Here is a 19,457-nt window from a genome sequence, read left to right on the forward strand (position 1 = left end):
TTCTTTCAAGCCTTTTAGGTCATAAAACACTAAGGGCCCATTTGTCCATAGAAAAAATATCTTCTTTTTTTTTTTCGGAAAATTTTTACTTTTTTTCTTTAGTAATATTTGGCCACGAAATTGAAGTTAATTTCGAAAATTTAAAAACCTCCAAACACATTCAAATTTTATTCATGTCCAAACACAACTCTAATTTTCAAATACAATTTTTCCTTGAAATTTTCCCTTTTTTTCCAGAATTTCACAATTCTTACGTCCAAACGCCCACTAAATTTTGTTGATATATTGTTATATTCATAAAAATAAGGAGTCGTTTGGTATGAGGTATAAAAAGGTATAATGCTGGTATAAAAATTTAATACCACCTTAATATTTTGTTTGGTTAGCAAACTTGGTATAAGTTATCCCAGGATTAAAATTAGTACCGAGATAACTTATATCTTATAGAAGGTGGGGTAATTAGTGCCGGAATAACTTATACCTTCTTAAAAATTATGCAATTGTCATTTTTAATACAACATACCAAACCGTGGATAAAAAACAAAATCAGCATAACTAATCCCAGCATAAGCCGTATTCAAACCAAACGACCCTAAGAGCAGGTTGTGTAAGTTGAGAATTTTTCACCAAGGAGAGAAGGCGAGCAAGTCTGACCCAAAAAAATAAAAGGAGGCTAGTAAGTAGCAAAATTAAATAGTCAGTCTATTAGCACAAGTCAATAGAGAAACAGATAAGACCACCACGAGACAGGCAAGATCATCTCTAGCCAGTGGATATATTGAAGTACGCGGATCGCTATAAAAGTGGACAACCTATTCATTTTCTCTTGAATCATGAGAATACCATATCTTTGCATGCAAAGTTCAAACCCAGCTCAATAGTGGCTGAACAGCTTTATCCTTATAAACTGTGTTTATCAAATTGGCAGGGGAAGGGCAACGACATGATTTTTAGCCAATGGTAGCACCATTTTTCTCCAATTGATGAATTAATTACATTTGGAGACTTGACAACGAAAACGAAATATCCATTGCAGTTCTATTTTGAAGCTTGGTTTCTAAGCCAAGCATCTCTCAGGAAAATTTGTCCCTATAAATTATCCTCTGCCTCAAGCGGTATAGAAAGAAGCAAAAATCAATCCGCTAATCTTCCTCTCGGAGTATTCCATCTCATCATCTTTATTATACCACTTTGATCAACTAATTAGCTTTCTGAGTCTCTTTTCAGCCAAACTGGCAACCTTATTCTGCGGTTCCAGAACGAGTGCATGTCTGAAATCTGGAACGTCCAAATTCACAGTAAATTAATAAACAACCAATTTAAAAGGAAAACAGAAGCCCATCTCTGGCGAGGATACACCATCAACCTAAAACTGATATCTGTGCAATTTTACAAGTGTCTTCAACAAATATGGTTCTACTTTCAATATCACAAAGAAAAAAAGGAAATATAGTTCACGTTAACATGAACCATGAAAAAATGGAAGTGACACAAAAAATTAGAGTGAATAATATTCCCAAATAATATGGTCAATGGGAAAGTGGTTACAAATTGATTATATTTATGTATATAGTGAGAGCTTCGAGCAAAAAGCAATGGTGCAGAGGTGCTGTCCGCACCTACTGCTACTTAAATAGCTATCCCGTGACACACACCACCACCAACAACAACAACAAAAAAAAAAAAAAAACAATGAAATCTCATATTTGGGGTCTAGGGAGGGTAGTGTGTGCGCAATCCTTACTCCTAGCTTAAGAAAGTAGAGAGGTTATTTCTGGTAGACTCTTGGCTTAGGAAAAATACAAAGGTAAAGAGGATAAAAAAGCTCAGGAAAGGTAGAAAGTAGGAAATAACAAGCAGTAACACCAGCAGCAATCAGAAAACCAAAGCGCAAGAATCGACAGAAATATGAGAATAAGAAATACAAGATTAACACTATGTATGCCCTAAAACTACTGGTATGAACAAGGTAGACGCTAGGCTACCTAACCTTCTATCCTAATTCTCGACCTCCACACCTTCCTATCAAGGGTCATGTCCTCGGTTAGCTGGAGCATCGCCATGTCTTGCCTAATCACCTCTCCCCAATGCTTCTCGGGGCTTACCCCAACCTCTCCTTAGGCCCTCCAAGACCAACCTCCCACCCCTCCTTACTGGGGCATCAACGCCTCTCCTCTTCACATGTCCGAACCGTCTAAGAGCCCGTTTGAACAAGCTACCAAAAACTACTTATTTTAAAAAGTACTTTGTTCAAAAGTGCTTTTCGAAAAAGTACTTTTTAGGGATTAGCAGCTTGCGTTTGGCCAATTCGTTTGAGAAGTACTTTTTGCGATATTTGATAAGCGAATTGTGTTTGGCCAATCTTTCCAAAGAGTACTTTTGAGTGTCAAATTATGATAAATGACAATAAAGATTAGTTTATATTAGCATTATTTAAAAAGAGAGAAATCTTAAATATTTATTATAAAAGAATTTAATTAATTTTTAATTTTTATGTAATTATATTAAAGTATATGACATAAAGTAATATATATCAAGCTTTTAATCAATATAAAATATAAGCATATAAAAGCAATAATATTAGTAGGAACATATGTGCTTACAAGTTACATGTATAAAAAACACTACCAATTCTTGAGAAAAACAAACTAGGTAATATTACATTATGTCAACTATATTATATGCATGCATGCCAAGAAAATATATAAATAAAACTACAAAGTGGAGATCATATAATATTGGTATACTATAAGAGAAAAAAATCATACCTTATGAAGAAAGTGCTTGGATCTGGTGATTAGTCTTGTTATTTCAAAGAGTAATAGGAGACGAAGAAAGAAGAAACGGCGGAAGAGAAAAGAAGATATCTATTTATAGTAGAGAGATTATTCCAAATAGGAATAAGAGAAGAAAAATAAAAATACAGTAAATATAAAAAAGAGAAGAAAGGGATGGTAGAAAGAAAAAAAGTATAGGTTAAATTAATAAGGGATGATTTAGGAAATATAATTTTATAGTACGGATATTTTTGTCTTGAAATTAATTTTCTGCTTCTTGGAAAAAGTTAGAATTTGTAGCTTTTTCCCAAAAGCAGAAAAACTGCTTCTGCTGCTGCTTAAAAGCACTTCTCTGTTTTGGCCAAACACCTCATATTTTCAAATAAGTACTTTTTTGGGCAAAAAAAGTACATTTGACCTCTCAGAAGCTTCGCCAAACATGCTCTAAGTCTCGCTTCCGACATCTTATCACCCACGGGGCACTCCCACCTTGTCCCTCATCCATCTCAACATCCTCATTTTTGCCGCATTCATCTTCGTGACACACAAGGCACTAAAAAACAAAATAGCAGCAGAACCAGAAAACAGGAAGCCCCCCTCCCCCCCACACACACACCCCACCACCAAATGCGTAGTATAAATCTATATCAAGCTACCAACTTTTAAAATTTACATGACATGACTAAATTAAATTTGGTAACTGTCCTTGTCATTAGCTCCGGAGAGCTCTTATTGATAGGGAGATATCACCTCTGAGCAAATTCTGTACAATTCAAATATTTCTTCCTACATAAAATGGAATCAATATCTGATAAACACTGACGACAAGAATTCATTGCAGAAAGAACGTAAATGAACAGGAAAGATGCACCTTGCAACAGACAGACTCACATAGAAGCACCATAACCTCACCTTGTAGAGCCTCTTTATAGAAGAGAAGCGACTCCCTGGCTGTTCCCCGTCTCAAATAAGCCTTTACATTCTGCAATGAAAATAAATAAATTCCACCCAGTGAGAATGCATTTGGATCATACATGCATCTAATAATTAACCTAAGCTACAAGTGGAAAAAGTAGAATAGCATGAGTCTAACCTTACGTAATTAAGCTTTCACGTAATTAACCTTACGTATAGCTTGTAAAGTGTGGATTTCTTTTTTATTCTCAAGTTGTAGATAAGTAAAGGATTGATTTCCTAGATAAGGTATGCTATTTTCTTCAAATTTAACCTTAGTTTTGATTTTGATTTCAGGAATCAAATTGTATCTACTCTCGAATTTTTTCGTCCGCCGTGGTCAAACTACTCAATATTGTTTGACCAAATCCGGTATGGATCCCATACCCACACCCATACTCGTGTCGTGTCAACATGGGCGCGGCACCTAAACTGCCGTGTCGGAGCAACTTAGTTGAATACTAGTATTATTTTGGATTAATATTACAGTGTTAGATTGGAGTACAACTCAGAAAAAAGAGTTCACTTAATATCAGTTGCACAATTCCAGAAATAAAATTTCTCCTGATACCTTTTTATCAAGTGAAATCGCTTTAGTACAGTCCTCTTCAGCTTGTTGAAAGCTGCAAGTGAAATTACTCGGTAAAATAAAAAAATTAGAACATCAAGCACTGACGAAGTTGTTCTACATGATTTTTTATCATACCATCCCAATTCTAAGTAAGCAGCTGCCCTGTTGCAATAGTATGTGGCGTTATCATTCAATTTTATTGCTTCTGTATAGTAGCTCACGGCTTTGTTCCACTGCTTGCCCTTATATGCAGCATTTCCCTACACAGAACACCATGATAAATTAGAAGAACATACTAATGAAAGAACCCATAACTTTCATAAGATAGTAAAGTGAATTATGGATAACTATTAGGCACAACATTATTTCATATTGCATATGCTGTTACTTAACACAGAAATTAAAAATTTGCTAGGACTATGGTAACCACTTAGCAATAGCAACTCGACTAGAAATCAATGTTACAACAATCTTTGTGAAATTGAATGTTTCTGGTATGTCTTATTAGCGGACTCTTCTTCCTTGGAGTAGAGAGACCCGATGTAAGTGAAAGTTAATATTTTTAAGTGCCCCACATGCTGCTCATCAGAGATAATATTGAATACCAGTGCTGGCAGCTAAAAAGCTGTAACAAGGAGATGTGAATTATACTTCAGGTCTTTGTAGCCTCTCGGATGAGGATATAAAACAGTTTGATGCCGCAAAGAGAATTAAGGAACTGAATATAATCATGTTGAACAAAACTAAGCAGTTGACCTTAACATATTAAAAGAAAAAGAGGAGAACAAAACCTTTTCTTTCAAAAGTTCAGATGCATCAATGCTCCCATTGGCATCTGGTAATGGTGATGCACTGGATTGTATGCTTACTTCCTCTTGAAGAGACGAATACATATCCAAGACAGTGTCAAGTAGAAACTTATCAGTCCCGTGAGATGCAATAAATGACAGGGATATAGGATAGTTATCATGCTCTCCAAAAGGAATGGCAGCCTGACATTCAAAACAAGGAACAGAATGTGAAATCACTAAAATATGGAAAGAAATCGGAAGTATGGGGAAGACTAAGTACAGCATGATGCTTGAATACTGCAAATGAAATTACCTGACAGCAGCCTGACATACTGGCAATGCTCAATAAGGCAAATAGTCTATCATGAACTTCAGCCGATAGACCTTTCCTTGACTTTAATTTTGAAGGAGGATCTGTGGTCGTCGGAAGTACCAATATGCTATTGCTCTTCAAATAAAAAAAGTGAGTCCTTGAGATACATATTCCATGAAGACCAAATAGATACCACAAACATGAAAATCAGAGTAAAGATTGTCTGGCTTTAGAATGAACTGAGGTCATATTTTTATATTCAACTTTTAGAAACATTATTTTATGTGATGTGGTCAAGCAGGGGAATCAGGGATCTGTGAGATAAAAACGTTGGTAGTCTAGAAGGTAATGTTGAACTCATTATTAGAATTGGTGTAGAAAGTTTCTTTGATAGTTAAATGTATACATGATTGTATAGCTTTAACATGCTATTAGATATGCCGATACAATAGTTGGATGTAAAAAGTGGGATTATGATATATTGGAATTGTAATAGAAAGAACCATACTAGTGGGCATTATAAAAAGGGAATAGCTAACAAATTGGGTTAATGACATCGACCATCCTGTAACACGAAACTCTATTTGAGGGATAAAAAAAATCAAAGCACGGGGTTTTTGAGAGAGTAACCGAATCACTAACTATACATGAGTGTTACGAATCTTTTTCTATTTAACAACCAACTGCCCATCACCAATAGTCCAATACTATATGTGATATGGCTGTTTCTGGCCAACCAAATGACTCTTACTTTTTCTGATGTATTGTACATGCCAAACATTGTGGGACAACCCAAAAAACAAACATGTTACATGAAATGGGATGCAAGACCAAGTGTTATATTGCATCAGAGATTAAAATGGTAAGTGACATGGTAAACTTTTCGAACTGTTTCCTTGACATTTGTACCCAAAGTTGTTTGAAAATTTAAGTGGTATTGATGGAGATGAGAAGCTAATGGTACCTCATAGCTTGCCACCAATGGAGTGGTAAAATCTCAGACCTCACCCCCCCCCCCCCAAAAAAACAAACACCATCCCCAAAAAGTAAAGTAGGAAAAGAGGATGTATGAGGAAAAAGGAATCATAATAGACAAGAATTTTTTATTTCATATTTAAGCTGCCGTAAGATACCTTCAAAAGATTCTGCATAGCAACTCGCATCTCGGTCCTAACTTTGTAAAGAATTTTAATATTCTCAGGAGTCGAGGTCATTGCTGCAGCAACATGAGCGGAGACTTTAGAACCTAACCTTGGTTTCACCGCTTTCATCCATTCTTCATAATTTGTTTTAAACTCATATCTGAGAAAAATTAAGCAACAGAGATGATGGTCATGGGGAAATCAAAGCCTCGACTACATCAGAATTTTCAACGAGATAAGGTAGGATGAAGAGGAAAAAACCAGAGATAGCACAGATGTAGCTGCTGAGTATGTCTATAAACTAAGTTTAGACAAACAATAAAAAATAATACACTAAAAGGCATACCACAGAGAACCACGTAAGGCAATCTTTCTCGAAAGGCAACAAAAATAAAGAGAATACTAAAGGCTCATATCCAATTCAAAAATAAATCCAGTTCGATATTTACTTATCCAAAAAAAAAAAAAAATAATCCAGTTCGCTAAATTTTTTTTAATGACTGAGAAATCTGTCTCGGACCGACCGCAGCCTTCGAAACTCAGGGATACTTGGTCCACCCCCTACCCTTATCCACTTAAACACCAGGCTTAGTTCGCAATGTCGCAGGGCTCGAACCTGTGACCTAAGTCACAAGTCCCTCAACCTTTGCCACTTGAACTAAGCCCTGCAGGCAAAAAATCCAGTTCGACATTTCCCACCACTACCTGCTATCCGTCGGAGCTTTACTACTAATAGAGAAGATCAGCAGCTCCTTGCACACGGTTGTCAGCGCTTTACTGCTAAAAGTGCAAAATGCAGCACTATAACTATCAATTAACAAGTCACGTGCTACTTAACTTCCAAATAATTGCAGTTTTAACAAAGCTATTGATATATTGACAAGGTGGAGTGCTTTAAGATATGAAAAACTCCAGCTAGCGGTTGAAAGTCTCAAGGTGAAAGTGGTTTAGTGAAACATACTGCCAGTGCTAGGTGTGCCCCATAGTTGCTTTGGTGATAAATCATAAATTACGCAGAAATCTTTCAGATATAGTGAACAGAGCAAAGGTGAGAATCCTACTACATTTGCAAGATGAATATGGTCACGATTGAGAATTTAGCGAAACAGCAGAACAATTTAGAATAGGATCAAAAAATGGGTTTTCGAATATGAAACCATTCAGCTCCAATTCCAGTATCCCCTCTATGTCAAATACTTCATAATGAGTTTATGCATCATCTAATGTGCAAGAGTATCAAATAATTAGTTTACTACGAATCAGATCTAGAGTTGTCCATAAACTTGAGACTATTTCTTGAATCAAACAACAGAGAAGTAGCTTTCTTTATTCTACAAGTGAACCAAGACTTTAGTGAAGATGAGGAAAAGAAGAATATACAAACTAGCTAGGCAAACAGTGGACTCTCGTTGAAGGAGAGAAACAACCATCTTCTCCCCATGGATTTACAGAACTCAAGATGAGATTCCCAACGCCACAAAAGAAAAGGCAAAAGGAGAACCTCTGGGAAACAAACTATCTCCATGCAGATGGAACCCAGGAGGGTACAGGAGACGTTGCAAGAAAGAAGCAGATGATCTTGCCAACAAATAAACCACGCTGGAGGGCAGGTCGATATTTTGCACATGCGTGCCTGAGGTTCCTCACATAGACAAACACTGCTATCTCACAAGGTGGCCAACCCAATGCAGGAGGCCATAACTAAACTGTAGCCAGATGCTATTAGCTTTCTGTCCAAAAGAGAGAGAGAGAGAGAGAGAGAGAGAGAGAGAGAGAGAGAGAGAGAGAGGAGTTGACAGGAAGGGCTTTGGAGATTTTCGTGGACAGATTTTTGTGAAGAGAGAATCCAGCAAATGAGATGCTCAAAATTTTCTGAAACCAATTCTGGTGCATACTAAATTATAAACCACTAAGATACGGCACATAGCAGGACATGCTATCAGACAGAAAAAGTGAAAGTGGAAAGCATAATAAGAGCAGCTTAAAAAGTCTTTCTAGTAAGAAAATCAGACTAGTCCATCAAAGAATGGAATGTGCATGACCTTTGAAGAAGAAACATCACAGAAGAGAGAGCCGTCAGGGTAGACATCCCATTTTGCTGGTTGGCTGAGTCCTCACGAAAACCCTTCAAGCTGGGTACATTTGATGCAATATACTGCCCAAGGTTCAGATGTTTTGGTGTCTGATCTGTGCAAATACAAGAAAAATAAGTGATACAAAGGAAGTAGATAATACCAGCATCTGCCACCCGAATGACTGCATCGAAGAATTGTAATACTTATAAATTAGGAGGAAAAAGGAAAAGGCAACCTGCAACTTACATCCAGATAATTTTTCTATTACTTTGCTCACAACATACATCGTCTTCTGCTTTGGTACTTTACACAGCTGAAAAAGATCATCGGCTATGACAAAGTATCTTGTCCTCTTAGGTTCAACTGATGCTAACTGAAGTAAAACATGTCCAACTCGATGCAGCACAGATGGATCACGGGCCAACCATCCTGATAAAGGCATTGCTATCATCAAAAATTGAAACTGATATAATGCCTAGCACTAATACCTGAGAATTCTGCATATTTTTCCAATAGTCACCAACGTAAACTTTTTTTTTTTTAATAACAGTGACCATCTTAATTTTCAGTTAATCAAACTTCAGAAGCTGAAATTTCACCTTTACCATCAATACATTTAGCCAAGGCACTTATAAAATGACCCAGATAGGCCTCAGTCATGAGCATATGCAATCCCCCCCCCCCCCCGTTGCTTTTACCGAACTTCTTGTATCAACCAGTCATCGAACATATCTTTGTTCTCTGTGTCTTTTGTTAGTTTAGTGTTTACTTTTGTGATACATAATAAATTGTCCATTGTTGATTCTTTTAAAGAATAGATCGTCGCAATTAGATGAAGGAATAAAATATGAAAGGATACTATGATTCAAGGAAATTTAATGAAAGGATATATGATCAACCAACATTTATCGGCTCAATAGTTCACTCGCCTATACAAGGTTGACTGACCTGTAGACCTAATATAAACTCTTTTTCCCCGCAATAGTCCCTTAACCCACTTCCATTCATGCATTTTATTTTAAATGTATTTGCAGCTAAAATGTCTAAAACAGTAGATTGCAAAACGGCACGCAATTGCAAATTTCCCACCAGGCACCCCTAAGTACGATTCCCACAAACCTAGTCAATATGGAACACCTTCTGCAGGTTTCATGGTAATGAAAAAGGAGTAGCTGAGGGCAATTGCCTCGGGAGCCACAAGTCTGTAATTGGATAGTTGGTAGCCCCTCGGCTTGATTGATCGAACATGGCATGGGCGTGACGAGGGATTTACATGATGGACCTCGGCACGGCCCTACGATGACTGTGGCATCATGTTGACAAGGCTGTCCGACATGGGCAGGTGTTGATGGGCATGGACTGTGGCACGACGGCATGTGGCTAAGGTGCCAAGGCATAACAAGACCATAGCATTGGTGTGGCCATGGCAAGGCAAAGACAACGGGCAGCAGAAGCATAGCAAAGGCCGGAAAAACTAAGGCAAGCTAAGGCAGAGCGTGGCAAGGCAGATGGGCGCGGACAAGGCAATGTCATGGGCGAGTTGGGCATGCGGCAGCGGCAGACATGCGCGCAAAGGCATGCTGCACGAGAGCTTGGCGCGAAGACATGACAGAGTTGGCCTGTTGGCGGCAAAATTCAAAGGTTGCGCCCATGTGCCACGCACATGCAAGGCAGTTGGCCAGCTTGGGCACTTTCCTGTTTTTCAGCATAGTGGCTATGTGGGGCTGTGGGAAGTTGTCTTGTTTAAAATTCAAAATTTAAAATCTCTTGCAGTTGGGGATGTCAACTGCTAGGTTTTGGATAGGGCTGTGAGCCAAAAACGTTGCTTATATATCCTTAGTCTAGGCAGATTATCAAGGTAGAGTGTTGGCTGCCTTTGACTCCTTTTTGTAAGGCTGTTTTTATGTGCTTCTTTATAGCACGAGTTAATACAAAGTTGGGAAAAAATTCCTGTAAGCTGTGTGTAAGTTGTGTGCCTTGTCTGATTTCTATATGCTGTCATAATCTAAGTGTTAAGCCCAAAACGTGAGGGAAAAAGAAGAGGGACGAGTCATTGTTGTGTGACTGCCGTGCAGTGTCAACACGAAAAAAATTGACCCTGTAACAATAGCCATTGAGCAACATCAAGACAATCGCAATGGTCCCAGCCCTTATTGCGCAAAAATTCATTTGAAGGTTAACATAATCATAATTCATATGGTTTCAATGGAAGTACTACTAACTCTTAGATATGAGCATGCAGTCTTATCCACCAAACTTGGTATGGACCTGCCTCTGGAAGGAGGAGAACAATAGTAAAGTCCGCCATAGTCCACATGTTGAGGAGTAGAAGAAGGAAGAAGCGAAGGAGCAAAAGGAGGAATGAAAATCCAATATTTAAAAATTGTATCCATAGGCTCGTGTTTGATTAGCTACTAGTAGTAGGTGAAAGAATTGCTCACCAACTCAATAATCAATAATTGATCTGAGCAGAGGGACAGACTGGACACGGCTTACACTCCTAAGGGATGCGACAGTAAAAATTTCCTGCAATGAGCGAGAGCCTGATAGACCAGTGCCACGTAGAGATGAAGTGCCCAAGGTTAGAGAACCTTTTTCCTAGAAAAGGCAATGACGTTATTTGGAGAATAAGCATCGACAAGGGATGCAAGCGTTACAAGAAATGATTGAGAGTTCAGCTCCCGTTTGGCCATAGAATTTGGGAGCTTTTTTTCAAATTTTGTTTTCAAATATCCATTTGTTTATAGATTTTAACCATTTTTGGCAAATTTTGAAAACAAAATCTTCAAATCTCAAAAACAGCTCTAGAGTAGTTTTTGAAGTTTCTACTCACAAAACTTCAAATTATTTTCAAGTAAAATGCATGTCCAAACACAATTTCAACTTTCAAAAATCATTCTTCATCTCATCTTCAAAAACTCATTTTTTTTTTAAATTTCAACCAAATCTATGTCCAAACGCTAGCTAAGAATCTGTAGATAGTTTTATGTCCACCTTAAAATCCTAAGGATCAATCCTTGAGAGGCAGTGCAAGTATCAAGCTGGAATACAATATGGGCAGCGGATATTTCCAAGGGAATGGTGAAATGTATGGATTGGAAAGAACACCAATGGTAAAAGTACTTTATTGGGCCAATACCGACAATAGGAGACGAACGCTGGGAGCTATTAGGAAGGAAAGCATTATAAGAAACGATAGTGATGGTAGTGCAAAGAACTAAGTTAGAGAAAATTGAATATTTCAGAATGCGTGAGAATGCTTTCGTGAGAATGGTGCCTCTGTCTTTATTGATTTTATTTACAAATACAAAGTTACCTTATTTACTATAATTTCCTATCCTTCTAATTATGGATAGCTTCATTAACCATACACCAATGGTTAATGAAGATAACAATAGTTCCATTGAGAAGCTGAAGATGAATTGTTTAGTCCTATTTTATTTTTGGTATAAACATGAGTACTTACAAAGAAGCTGAATTTATTTATGAGATTTTAGATTACTTATGATAGGTTAAGACTTAGGAACTCAGGCTTCAACTCTCCTTATAACTATATAGGACTACACTGCTCTGTAATCTAATTTTATTATATATACTAATATGTTACCTTCTCAAAAAAAAAAAAAAAAAACATACACCAATAGTTGCTAACACTAATACAGCGGTCACCTAATTGCCTCATAACATTAAGTAGCTGCCTCATAAATCTGAAATAGTTTAACACTCTACTTCAAACTCGTGTATGAATTTGTCCCTATTATACTTGATAATGGCCTGAATCTAACATTTGCAAATAGAATCAAAACATGATTAAAAAACCATTAATAGCACTTTAGAATTTGTAAAAAATGTGGACAATTGAGTGGACATGTCTACTACACGAAATGTTGACTTCACAGGTCAATTGATGTGAGGTGATTGGAGATGTCATTTGACCCAGATAGCTAACAAGATCAGTCAGCTGAAGTAGATTGTTGACTTGACTGATTATTCACATGGCTGCGAATGTGGCAGCTAATGTGGACTGTTGACATGGTTGTTAATGCCAGTACTAGACCTAGCATGTGGGGCATGGGGTGCTGAGGAGGATTCTAGAGTAAGTTTTTACCATTGTATTCACCTTAAGAAAACACACCCTCTGGTGTTCTGAAGTAGATTGTTGACTTGACTGGTTATTCACATGGCTGCGAATTTGGCAGCTAATCTGGACTGTTGACATGGTTGTTAATGCCAGTACTAGACCTAGCAAGTGGGGCATGGGGCGCTGAGGAGGATTCTAGAGTAAGTTTTTACCATTGTATTCACCTTAAGAAAACACACCTTCTGGTGTGGCCAGTCGACAAATTTGACAAGACAAATAGATGGGGCACGTTATTTTTACAAATATGTGACAAGCTGGACAACGCCAAAGAAGAAATCTCAATAAGATAGGACTGTAGAATGCAGAAATAGGTTGCCAGCAATGTGGCTAAAGATAAAGTAGAAAAATATGGAGTATCCTCTAAGATCCTGCATGCGTTAAGAAATTTAGAAACAACACTTAACTTTAAAATATCCAGGAATGCCCTTGTAATAGAAATGTTTCCAAGTCCTTGATTATTACTAAATATTGTAGTTTTTTATTATTTCCTTTAATTCATTAACTTATTTATTCCTGAGGAAGCCACCTAATTTACATTAGCCCAATTAAATAGTTGCCTAATAAATCAAGACATGTTTTAGTAAGTTCTTGTGTCAACTAGTTTTATGGTTGTGAAGAGTATCAGAAATTGGGGCTGGATTGGGGCCTACAACGGTAAAGAAGAGAACAGGTAAAATTTCCTTTTTATCCCATTTGGCATAAAAACTTTTCAACCTTTTTTCTCCTTTTTTTGGTGCTGTTCTAATATGAAAAAGGGAAGAACTTTTTATTATCCTGGTTTCCACCAATGCGTTTTGCAATAAAAAGTTTAAGGGACTTTTGCTGGGAGGCTATTTCTACCTCTTCATTAAATGCTTACATACAACTGCAGATAAAGATTTTGGCCTCCTATTAGTCACAAAGCAAATACTGTGGTAATAGTTTGGAGATAACGAAATTATACATACCAATACTGTCTAAACTTTGCGATACAGGCAGGACGCCAATAGTTGATATGGCTCCATGTGATGGTCTAAACCCAAGGACACCACAAAATGCTGCTGGTACTCTAATGCACCCAGTCGTATCAGTACCTGCAATAATTCAGCCTCTGTAACCATCTAATTTCCTGAATCTGAAGTCAAATTCTTTTACAAATTATTACCACTCCAATCTAGTTAAACAAAAACCAATCAACCTCGTAAAAATTAAATCCATAGGTCTTCTTTTATTATCCAAAAGAAGAAAAAGAAAAAGAAAAAAAAAAGGGAAGGCACCAAAGAGGAGGCCTTGACTACAGCATATCTTCAGTAGGTCCAACATATTCGTGCATCATATGCATACTTTAAACCATTACAACTTAATCAAAATGAAACAGAGAACACAAGAAGAGGAAAATTTTGAATCAGTGACTCTTAATAACTGTAACTTCAATTGAAAAAACATACCTAGAGCAAAATCAACTAGTTCAGCTGCAACAGCAACAGCCGAACCACTGGATGAGCCACCCGGACTATGAGATCGCACTTTTGGATTTGTTGGAGTACCGTAGTGCAGATTCTCTCCAGTAACCCTGAAACATTCCGGGGGGAGGAAAGTTAGCGGCTTAGTGCAGCGTCCAATAACAGCCATTGATATAGCTGAAAATCATACTCCCTCCATCCCAAATTTTCAAACACTCTTGCCATTTTGAGACATTCGAGAATGTTTGTTACCATTCCATTCCTATACATCTTTCACAACTTTTAAGAATTCAAATTCATTGAATGATTCAATATTTGGATTTTGATGAGATGTTTTCTCTATCAAACTACTGTTCATGATTAATTTAATGTTTATCTAATAGATATACAGGGTGTGTTTGGTATGAGGGAAAATGACTTCCAGGAAAATATCATGAGGAAATCATGGCGTTTGGTACGACGGAAGTCATTTTTCATGGAAAACATTTTCCATCAAAAGGAGGAAAATGATCTCTCTCACTTGTGGGCTGAAGTCATTTTCCTTGCAACTATCACAATATCTAACTTCATATTATTTGTTTCAATTAACAGTTAGACATTACCATTAATCTCTAGTACCCAAAATTTCTTCAAAACACTCTCCCATTTGTGGATATTATTGTTAATCTTTAGTATATATTTCTTCTGGGGAAAAACTTCACTCACCAACCAAATACTAGAAAACATTTTCTAGGAAAATATTTCCATGAAACATTTTCTAAGAAAATATTTTCCATGGAAAATGACTTCCTTCATACCAAACACACCTATGATTCAAATTAACTTTTGAAACTCCGTATCCAAATAAATATCGTCATATAAAATGAGAAGGATTAACGCCAAAGAATACATAGTATTAAAGCATAGCTACCCGAGTCCGAATTCATCCATGATGGTCTTTCCAACACAAGTAGCACCATTCTTCAAAAGAGCAGTCACGACCATGGCTGTCTTCGTAGCCACCTCATGCGTCCGCTTCCACTCCGGACTACCGAAACCCGTCACATATTCCTTCACATCAATACTATAGCAGCGCAAATACAGGGAAAAAAAAAAACAGTTTAAAACCAATTCCACGTCCAAAATTGCATTTATGAAAACAAAAATGTTAGTCCAAAAAGAACAATTTAAAAACAAACTGTTCTTTATCAAATGGCCAAATTTATTTAACAGAGGAGTGTGACGAACTTGTCTTTGATGGCAAAAGTGAGGGCAGAAAGGGAAAGTGGAGCAGCAGGAGGAGGTGGTTGAGGAAACGGAAGCAGCTCAACGCGTTCAATGAACGCGCCAAAATCTTCTTTGATTGAGTTTCTGGCTTTCAATCGTCGCCGTTGAACTTCAGCCAGGATCAATATTCCGGCGACACCGACGCCGATCACAACCCAGATTTTGGGGTTCGATACATTTAGCTTCGATAATTTTGTCATCACCGGAGTTTGGTCGGCGAATTTAAGGGTTTAAGGAACAGCGGAAATGGTAGTACTGATTTTTGGGGTTTTAGAGAGGAGAGGACAGGGAAATGGGGTTTAAGAGGAGCTTTGTCTGCGCAGCTGTAGAACCTTCCACGTGCTTGCGCGCGTTTTCTTCACGCGCGAATCTTCCTTTTTCCGCAAGAAACAAGAAAACAATTCCTTTTATCACTTGTTATGAAAGTTATTATTATAGTTACTTTACTAGGATATTTGGCCAAGCTTTTACGACGTCAAAAGCGTAATTTTAATTAAGAAAATATATTTTTAAAAATTTAAGGTGTTTGGCCAATATAAAAAAATAATTTTAAGCAGAAGTCGAAATAATTTTTTTGAAGATAAATAACAAGTTCTAGCTTCTTCAACAAGTAGAAGCAGAAGTAAAAATTATATTTTTTACAAAAAAAATCTTATGGAAGATTTATATTGTTTAAATTATCCCTCATTAATTAAACCTTTTCTTTTTTTTCTACTATCCCTTTCTTCTCTTTTTTATTTTAGTGTATATTTTTATTCTTCTTCTCCTCTCCTATCCTCTTTGGAATAGTCTCGCTACTATAAATATTTTTTTTAAGCTGTCGTTTCTTCTTTTCTTCATCTCATATCTCTCTTTGAAATAATTTACAAGGTTAATCACCAAATTCAAACACTCTTGTAACGATCCGACCAATCGTTTTGAGCCTTAGCATTCCATTAGGTGGTTTAAGGTCTTGAGAGGTTTCATATTATGTATTATGACTTGCGTGTATAGTCGGTTTCGGTTTTCGGGCGATTCGGGATTTAATTGAAAAAATGATTTTTGTTTTAGAAGCTTAAGTGGTAAGAGTTAACTGGAGTTTGATTTTTGTGTAGACGACTTCAGAATGTTGTTTTGATGATTCCAATAGCTTCGTATGGTGATTTTGGACTTAGGCGTATGTGTGGATTTTGATTTGGAGGTCCGTAGGTTGATCTGATGCTTTTTGGCGAAAGTTCGAAAGATGAAGGTTTGGAAGGTTGAAAAGTTTGACCATGAGTTGACTTTGTTGATATCGAGTTCGGATTATGATTCCGGGAGTTGATATAGGTATGTTGTGTCATTTGGGACTTGCATGAAAATTTTGGGGTCATTCCGAGTTGATTTGATATGACTCGGCGCGAGTTGTAGAAGTTGATAGTTCATTAGTTCATTAGTTCATTAGGCTTGAATTGAGGTGTGATTTGTAGTTTTGTTATTGTTTGGTGTGATTTGAGGCCTCGAATAGGTCCACATTATGTTTTGAGATTGGTTAGTGCTATTGGACGGGGTCTCGGGGGGCCTCGGATGTATTTCGGACGTGTTTAAAATCATTTGGATTATGTTGGTTGAAGCTGGTTTGGGCAGGGATCTGGTGTGGTCGCGCCTGCGGACCATTGGGCGCAGGTGCGGACGAGAGGGCAGAGAAGAGAGCTGACTGGGAGCTGAGGTGTTGTGCATCTCCGATGTCATTCTCGCAGATGCGGCTCCACAGGTACGAGTCAGTATGCGCAGGTGCGGTAGTGAGCTTGGTAGGAGGTTTCCACAGATGCAAGGTTTTGTTGCAAAAGCGGCCGCGCAGGTGCGCTTCATTGTTCACAAATGCGGTGTCTTGGACGCATAAGCGGACATTTGGGATTTTAGTTGATTTCGCATCTGCGATGATATTTTCGCAGATGCGGTTTCGCAAATGCAACTGAGGGTCTGCAAAAGCGAAAGTGCTAGGCAGAACATGTTATATATCGAGGGTTCGATTGTTTTTATCACATATTGAGTTGTAGAGCTCGATTTTGACCGATTTTGGAGGGGATTTTTACCATTTGGATTGGGGTAAGTTTTCTTGACTATGGTTTGGATATATTTCATGATTCCATCTTTTTTTTATCATTTAATTAGTGATTTAAATTGGAGGAAATTGGAGATTTTTGTAAAAACTTTCTAAAATATAAAATGATGATTTGAAGACCGAATTTGAGGTCAGAATTGGATGATTTTGGTATGGTTGAACTCGTATCGAAATGGGTGTTCGAATTTAGTGAATTTTATTGGGTTCCGATGTGCGGGCCCGGTGTTGACTTTTTGGATTTACTTTTTGGTTTTCATTAAAGATCGAAACTTTATTATCCAAAATTATTTCCTATGGCTTTTATTTTTGATATTAAGTTATTTTGGTTAGATTTGAGCCGTCCGGAGGTTGTTTCACACGGGAAGGTCTTTTGAGAGTATTGATTTAGCTTCTTTGAGGTAAGTATCTTACCTAACCTTGTGTGTGGGAACTACCCCTTAGGATTTGGGTTGAATGTATTGTTTGAATTATGTGGAAGATGTGTACATGAGGTGACGAGTTTGTACCCGGCTTATATGTGGCAAAATTGACCGGTTTAGACTCTTATGTTACTTTATGCATTTAATTAGAAGTTATTATTACTTGTTACGTCTTTCATTGTTGAATTCAGTCTTATATGCTTAGATTGTAGTCGTTATTTCATGCTCTAGCTTCCATTGCCGAGTTTACTATTATGTGTCTTAATTGAAGTTACTAATACATGCTAGATCTTTCATTGTCAAGTTTATTATGCTTTAACCGAAGTTTTTTGTACATGTTCTATTTATCGTAGTTGAGTTACTCTTATATGTATTCAATTGAAGTTATTAGTATACGTCATGCCTTTCATTGTTAAGTTCATTCATAAGTAAGTAATGGGAGTTGGACTTGTTGAGAGTTATTAACCTATTTTAGTTGAAGTTGTTGTTTTATGGAGTATCCTTCATTGTTGAGTTATTTTTCGTTTCATTCTGTTGTTATTAAGATTCTTGTTCACATTGTGGTTGAGCCGTGGGCTGTTGTGGTGACACCGATTTTGTTGTTTTGGAAAGGTTGTGGCCTATGGGCACTTATGATACGAATTGATATGTCATGTTGTTATGATGTTAGCACATGTGGATTTGTGTGTAGACTGATTATTGCAATGCGGAGCATAAGGGTGGCATCTCACTGTTGACTGTTGCTGATTATGCAGAGTGATACGGGTGGCTATTATGTTTATTATTTGGGCGGAGCGATAAGGGTGGCCATTATGCGGAGAGATACAAGTGGCTATTGTGATATATTTTCTGGGCGGAGCGATAAGGTTGACTATTGTGATATTGTCAATGCGGAGAGATAAGGGTGGCTATGTCAGGGATGATACGTGACGACTTGGGGGCATATTGTTGATGATATTCGTGTGATGGTGTGATTTTCCTTATGTATGTCATGCACCTTATGTGACGTGTTATGTTGTTTGCAGTGAATTCCTAGATGTCTTTGATATTACTTATTGACTTGGACCGTAACAGTACACTCGCACAAGCATACACCGTAGCATTGCCGTGTACACCAGTTTAGGAGTATGAAACTTGGCATTCATTGATCATGCACAGGTATTCTTGTATTATCTGCTTCCATTGTGATATTGAGTCTGTGACCACGCCGGGCGGATCATGATAGTGAGCATGTGACTAAGCCGGGTGGATGAGATATTGGCACTTGAGTTACCCGTACGGTTGTGATTAATAATATGGGCACGAGGTACTATGAGTACATGACTTGTGATTTGGGACTTGTGATTTGTGTTTATGAGATAAGGTATCTCGGAGAGATTTTGTGGCGAAACTTGTGTTAGAATGGTTTGATTATTCAGTTGTCATTTGTTTTCAATCGGTTTCACTAGTACTTTAACGGTGTTCAGATTACTTCATTGTTTAT

General features: G+C 37.4%; 1 protein-coding gene across 1 annotated transcript; it reads right to left on the minus strand.

Moving 5' to 3' along the window:
* Nucleotides 1-796: 796 nt before the first annotated feature.
* On the minus strand, nt 797-15,779 carry LOC104115795 (outer envelope protein 64, mitochondrial). Its single transcript, XM_009626504.4, has 13 exons — nt 15,434-15,779; nt 15,117-15,269; nt 14,192-14,316; nt 13,712-13,837; nt 8,870-9,052; nt 8,591-8,735; nt 6,540-6,708; nt 5,407-5,541; nt 5,094-5,294; nt 4,438-4,562; nt 4,303-4,354; nt 3,690-3,759; nt 797-1,278 (listed from the first exon to the last, which is right to left on the minus strand). Exons 1-13 carry the CDS (start codon nt 15,670-15,672, stop codon nt 1,196-1,198), a joined length of 1,806 nt encoding a protein of 601 aa, XP_009624799.1. The 5' UTR covers nt 15,673-15,779; the 3' UTR covers nt 797-1,195.
* Between the last annotated feature and the right edge of the window lie 3,678 nt (nt 15,780-19,457).

This window comes from Nicotiana tomentosiformis, chromosome 7 (genome assembly GCF_000390325.3).
Source record: "Nicotiana tomentosiformis chromosome 7, ASM39032v3, whole genome shotgun sequence".
Lineage (NCBI taxonomy): Eukaryota > Viridiplantae > Streptophyta > Magnoliopsida > Solanales > Solanaceae > Nicotiana > Nicotiana tomentosiformis.